The sequence below is a fragment of the Teleopsis dalmanni genome, chromosome 2, assembly GCF_002237135.1.
Source record: "Teleopsis dalmanni isolate 2A chromosome 2, ASM223713v2, whole genome shotgun sequence".
Taxonomy (NCBI): Eukaryota; Metazoa; Arthropoda; class Insecta; order Diptera; family Diopsidae; genus Teleopsis; species Teleopsis dalmanni.
Window position 1 is genome coordinate 233967016 of NC_051847.1, and position 7090 is coordinate 233974105.

Sequence of the window (7090 nt, forward strand, 5' to 3'; positions counted from 1 at the left end):
GAAGTTTGATGTTCTGAGAAAGATTTTTTGATGTTTTTAAATCAAACTTTATTTTTAAACTTCATAAAATAACATTGAAACTCGGTTTAATATTGATTTTTGTGGTTAGTAAAACTTGATGAGAATAGAAATTAATTTCATTCTAGTATTTATTTTTCAAATTCGTAGTTTTTCATTACGTTTTAATTGTAATTATAAAACTAGAAAATGTTTTGGGATAGAGGAACTTTTCATAACAAAGTTTAATTCAGAACATTTTAAGCAAACACTGCTTTTCAAAGAAGAATAACTACTCTGATAATTGCTGGAGAGGAAACAATGCACACAAATAAGGAAATCACTCCTTCAGCTTATTTTATTTAGATCCTGATGATAATTAGCAGAGCACTCACTTGACAACTAGAACAAGAAAATATATATTTAACAACACAGTTATTTTTACATTATTACAAATAACATATTGTTATTTGTTATGTGACCATCAGAATCCTGAGTAATTCACATACGTTTTAGATTACAAAACCTTATTGGGCCAAATTAGGTAACAAAGCAGTCAGTCACACCAAATAAAGCAGAACCTGCTTAAGTCTTATGGTTTCCTGGAGAGAAGTACTTACTTCCTCTTTCTTCAGCTTGCCAATATAGAATGGATGACACTTTGTCGGTTAAACTGACTTTATGATGGGGGAGCTCATTAAAAGGTACCGTCTGAAGAGGTACCGTAAGATTTACTGCAATTCTCTCTGGCGAATGACATGACCCACAGGAAATGGAAAATTGCTTCAGCGAACATGACAGTGTAAATAGAATTTAAAAAATCTATGTGACGTCTGTAGACTTAATAGATTGATTCTCTTTTACTTCTATATCCATGCATTTAATACCATATTTCTGTGTTCTACTTTTTTTGGAGGTTTTACAGTTTAGTTGAGAAACAATGTTTATTCGTGATGTTATAATCGGCCATTATTTCAACTCAAGTGCGCTTTGTCACAAGGCCGCCACTCCAATCTAACTCAACCCTAGGCATATAAATATTGTCTGTATTAGACATTTATAGTATTAACTGTTATATCATTTAGGAAAATGTGTAAATATTACACTACAAATTTAATACAATATAAATAAACATAATTTGATAAATATATAATAATAATGATAATTTTTGACAACGAGATCTTACAAAAACCAAACAACTTACAAAAAAACAAGTCTCTCGAAAACACTGCTTCATTATTCTGTGATATTGTCTAATGTTTATGTTTCTGCGCTTTATAGAATCACAGGCATGATGAACGACCTATAGAGCGTTTTGTTTGTTCAGAGAGAGAGCTCTACATCCTAATTGACTACTGAGGCCATAGCCGCACCAATTGCCAATGGTAATTCTTTGATACAGATAATATATGTTATAGTCTTATGTTTTTGTTTATGTTTTTAAATATTTGAGGCATGTTGCCAAAATAAGTGTTAGAGTTGTACAGTGAAAATATTTTAAAACCGACACGTTGTCAAAAATTGTAATTCCTGAAATTGATCTACTTCATGATACAGTTTGTACAGATTCTGTTTTATCACTTTTATGATAAAGTTTATACAACTTGGTCATGACCTGAGAATGGATAAAGACGTTCCAGTGAAAAAGATATTTGAAGCTGTAGTTGGAGGAAGTTATAGAGATAGACCCTGTGATCAAGCTGAAGGAGCACTAACCGGATTTTATGTACGAGACTAAAGAAGGCGTGTATGTAAAGCAGATGCGCATAGAGAGATATGCTATATCAGGCTGAAACTCGATAACGGATTGTAATGACCATTTAAGTAAGTTAGTATGAAAGTAAGGATATATCCTGTATTTTAAAATTAAATGGTAATACGAACTATTTATTTCATTTAGGTTTCTGCAGGCTGAAAATAGAATATATATAGATCAACAAAATTTTCTTTTTTATTTTCCTATTTTTGTTTTTTTAAATTAATTTATGATGGGGAGGAGGGAGGTTGAATGCTTTATGCACCGTCAAACCGAGTGTCCGAATCGTACTGTGTAGTATACAAACTAAAACATCCCCTCTTCTTCTGCGGGATTCTGTGGAAAATAATAATTATAAGTAATCAATAGTGCGCGTGACCAATATCAGACAATGACTAAATATTTAATAAATACTATGTAGCATATAAAAGAAAATATTTAAATATGTTTTTTAAAATTTTTTTTAAAATAAAAGACATATTTTTCAAAATATACATATTTTCAATCGTTTTCCCCGCATTGACATCCACTGTGCAATCAAAATAAATATTATTTTCGCACAACATTAAAGTGGCAGCAAACGTTTTCACACGAAATGTGTCAATTGAATGTGAAAATGCGTTGTCAGTGTTACCATTTTTCACTGATTGCTATCTGGAATTACACAAAACTCAACTCACATATGCACAGAAACGCAAAAGCACAAAAGCGCTCACTTATTGACACAATCGAAATATATGAAGAGCTCAAGAAATGTCCTTGCTGCATGCTACAAATACAAAGCAAGCAAAATAAAAAGGATTTACTTTGCACAGAGCATAAAGGAAAATTCTTAACGATAACTTCAATATGTCTTACAATATGAATATAGGATAAAAAAATAAAAAAATAAAAAAAATATAAAAGCAAAAATAAAAATAAAAAAAAAAATGCAAAAGAACAAATATAAGAAAAATCACTTGTAAATATAAAAGAGACATAATGTATGTCTGTCGACCGAAGAAACCGGGGGAAAAATACAACTAAGCAACCATTTATTCGTTAGTTTGTGTCCCCCAACACAGATTTTTTATGTGCTTCCCTTGCTTTTGTTGTGTCTATTATGTTTCAATTGATACTTACGTAGATGACATAATCCTTGGGATTGTGAGCATTTGTGCCACAGATATAAAGCCTGTTGCCTTGCTGCATTGATTGTATGACACGAATGTGATTTTTGCAATCGAAAACCTATAAAAACACAAAAAGAGAAGAAAAATACTGTTAAGTTGTCGTTTAGTTAACATTTTTTTAAGTGTTATGTGGCATTAAAATAATAACATAATGTATATAACATAAGAATAATAAAAACGTTGTGTAGTGCGATTATTTTGTCGGAAAAGTCTGTGCATTGCACATGGCACATAGCACATAGCAATGCACAGATTGAAATTGCATGTGAGCACACAAAAACAGAAGAAATGTAATAGTAATTCACATAATAATAATATGTGAACACTTCACTTTAAAAATGTGTCATAGACAAAACGTTAAGTGACGTTTCGGTATGAACATAAAATTTTTTGGCTTAATCAAAAATAAAGTTGGAATGAAGAATGCAATCGCAGCTGAGACTTGTAGTTTCCAGAATAGCTTTGAATACTAATTACAAGGAAAACACGTCAATAGATTTTTAATATTTCAAAATTACTGAAAACCAACTTTAATATTTTTTAATTAGTTTATATTTTGTTAAATAAATTAATTTTATTCTTGCATATTTTTATTTTATGGTTGTTTAATTTTATTTCTCTTTTCTAACTGATTTTATTGTTAGTGCATTATTTTATTATATTCCATTTTGTATTCATTTTATTTTAATTTTATTTATAATTTTTTTATTATTTATGAACATTTTTTTGTTATTTTTGATTATATTCCAATATGTATGTTTTTTTTTCTAAATTTTTTGCTTCATTGTATTTTATCTAGTATTAAATAAATTAAAATTTTATTTAATTTATTATTTTTTAGGGATTCTGTAATCAATTTTATTTTATTTAGATTATTTTATTCTATTTATTTATGTTTATTTTTATTATTTACGTTTTTTTTTTATTTTATACCTTTTTTTTATTATTTATGATTTTTTTATTATTCTATTTTTTCTATTGCTTTATTGTATTTTATTTATTATTAATTATATAAAAATTGTATTTATGATTTTTTTATTATTTATGAATATGTTTTTTATTTATTTATGTTTATTTTTATTATTTACGTTTTTCTTTATTTTATATATTTTTGCTTTATTTTATTTTATTTAATATTTATTGCATTAAAATTTTATTTATTTATTTATGTTTATTTTTATTATTTACGTTTTTCTTTATTTTATATATTTTTTTTTGTTATTTATGATATTTTTATTATTACTAGTTTTGCTTTATTTTAATTTAATATTAAAATCATTAAAATTTTATTTAAAAAAATAATTTTTTTTAATGTTATTTATGATTTCTGTAATGAAATTTATTTTGTTTATATTATTTTATTCTATCATAATTTGTATTATTTTTAGTAATACATTTTCTGACTTTTTTTCTCTTCTTCATTTTAATAAATTTTTTCTTTATTATTTACTTGTAATTTTATGTACTCTACCTTGTTTTATTTTATTTTATGTTGTATTAATTTTCATTATTACTTATGATTTTTTTTTATTTTGATCATTTTTTCTCTTCTTAATATATTTTCTAATTTCTAAACTTTATCTTAGCTTTATTTATAATTTTTTTAGTCGATTTTTTATTCTCTTCTCTATATATTTTTATTTTAATTTAAAATTCAATTAAAATTAGTTTTAAAATAAATAATCAAATTTTTTATAAATTTTATTAAATTTTCAATTATTTGAATTTAATGTTATTTTATCTTATTTTTTAATTTATATTAATTTTTTTTATTAAATTTTCTCTACTAATTTTATATTAATATATATGTATTATTATTTTATATTAATCTATATTATTATTTCATTGCATTTTATTTTATATAAATATTATTGATTTTTTTAATATATATTATTATTATTTTTTATTAATCTATATAATTATTTCATTGCATTTTATTTTATATAAATATTATTGATTTTTTTTAATATATTATTTTTTTGTTCTGGCTGAAGGTCGCTTCTTGTTAAATTGTAAAATTTAAATATTTTTTTATTGCAATTGAGGTTAATAAGGATGGTGGAGGCCCTATGCTGCACAGGGAGATAAGGATAAGAGGGAGTGTGTAAAGCATCTTGTATTAGAATCTGACATGTCTTCTTAATAGTATGTCAAAAAGGACATACACCCTTTTCTTACGCTTACAATTTATTTTTAATAGTTTTAATTATTTTTTTAAAAGCATATAAAAATTTAAACCAAATTTTTGTTAATAAATTGTATTTTCCCATATTTCGATTCAAACATATTTAACCCCAATGAGTTCTACACATAAATTCAATAAATTTCTTTGACAAATTGAAAAATTGCATTTAAGCCAGTGCAATGAATAAAAATTCTATACAAAATCAATTGCAACAATGAAGCACACCGAATTTTTAGAATAGAAAATAAAATACAAAAAAAAAAAAAAAATGAATAAATATTTATATTTATAACGGAAGTTGATTCGTGCGGCAACGTACATACAAATGCAACCACCCACTTAACTGGGAGCAGAGCGAAAATGTATTGAGATAAAACTGCAATCCATACAGCAGCAGATTTTAGTTGCAGATTTACCAACGGTATGCCACAATGGCAGCACTAATATTGCAATGTTGGAAGATGATGACTTTGGCAATACGTTTATGTATTGAACAAATTGCAAAATAACGCCAGGACCAAAAGCGTGCAATTTTTATATATTTAGAAGAATGATTGCAATTGCAACAATACCAACACCAACGCCAACCTCAATAGCAATAACAACAACAACAACAAGAAAAATGCAGTCAACAACAACAGCTTCAACAATAATAGCAGCAACAGCTGCAGTTGCATAGATGCAGCAGTTACTTTATCGTATATGACAATAAATTGTAAGCCACGAATAAATTGACGAGATTTAAAATGAAAGGATATGCTGTCATATTGTAAACGAATTACAACAATAACAACATATACATAAATTGATATACACATATATTTATTTTGAAATAAAATAAAACATAAAAGGAAACAAAATCACTGACATGTATTTTTATGCGTGTTTAAAAGTATATTGTATATACACATATATATGTATATAAGCTGTGTGCGCATTTAAGGACAACAAACTGATGTACTCGTAAATGCAGACTAAAGCCAAAGTCATCCTGTAGATACGTATAAAGAGTACGAAGCTAGATACAAAAATCAATCAATGTTTTCAAGTACATATGCAATTTTTCTTAGGATTTTGGTTTATAGAAGTATAAAGCACATATAGAGCATAGATATCTGAAAGGATATATGAGTTAAATTAACTTTAAGTATGCACAGTCGAGTGCGCGGCAGATACACCAAAGTAACGTTAAATTGAATTTGAAGAATTGCGCACGTTCGATGGATTTTGAGGTTTTGCAGCTACGGAGAAGTCAATACTTGATGTAACTGACTTTGATGTTAAAAAAGAAGGCAGATTAAATACCATTTACACTTGTTGTAAGGGTTCTTATATAAAATAGACACACACTACTCGTTTGCAATTTGCTTGAAGTTTTATAAATGCACGTACATATCGCACTACGAATACATATGCCGATTCAGATTTATATAAATGTAAAATATTGAATAAATAAATTCATATAAATTACTAGACTAGAAACATATGTTAAGAGAGTGAAATTAATTTGAATTTGATTTACTTACTTGGCTCTTTCCTTTAGAAACGCAGCTGACAACATCGTCACGTGTGGGTTCCAAATTAATGACATCTCTCTGTAAGTAAAATAAAATGTAAGTAATTCAGTTCAGAAAGGAAAAAATAATATATTTAATAAATAAATATAAATTTATTAAAGAATTTCTGAAGCACAAATAAATTTTGTAAATCAAATACAACACACGTTTTAGTAAAATAATAATTTAAAAGTGATATAAATTAATATAAATAAATATCACAGTAAGTAGGTATAATTTAAATGATAAAGCGCATAGAACTTAAAAAAAATACAGCGAAATTTGATAAACACAGGCAGATACAAACACATCAGATCCATCATATTATAAAGCCCCGTATACAGTTATTCTTAGTGTGACTTAAAACTGTCCACAGATAAAATAGAGTAAAGGTGCTGATTCACCAACTCAGACATCTGAATAT

General features: G+C 26.3%; 1 protein-coding gene across 1 annotated transcript; it reads right to left on the minus strand.

The window, feature by feature from the left end:
• Positions 1 to 2860: 2860 nt before the first annotated feature.
• Positions 2861 to 7082, minus strand: LOC119676986 (semaphorin-2A-like). The gene is made up of 3 exons (XM_038088253.1): positions 7071 to 7082; positions 6637 to 6705; positions 2861 to 2983 (listed from the first exon to the last, which is right to left on the minus strand). The coding sequence occupies exons 1-3, from the start codon at positions 7080 to 7082 to the stop codon at positions 2861 to 2863; spliced, it is 204 nt and encodes a 67-aa protein (XP_037944181.1).
• Between the last annotated feature and the right edge of the window lie 8 nt (positions 7083 to 7090).

Excerpts from the sequence above, each read along its gene's own strand:
- LOC119676986 (XM_038088253.1), bottom strand. Across the intron at positions 2,984-6,636 it reads TTTCTAAAGGAAAGAGCCAA|GTTTTCGATTGCAAAAATCA; the intron begins GTAAGTAAATCA and ends GTGTTTTTATAG.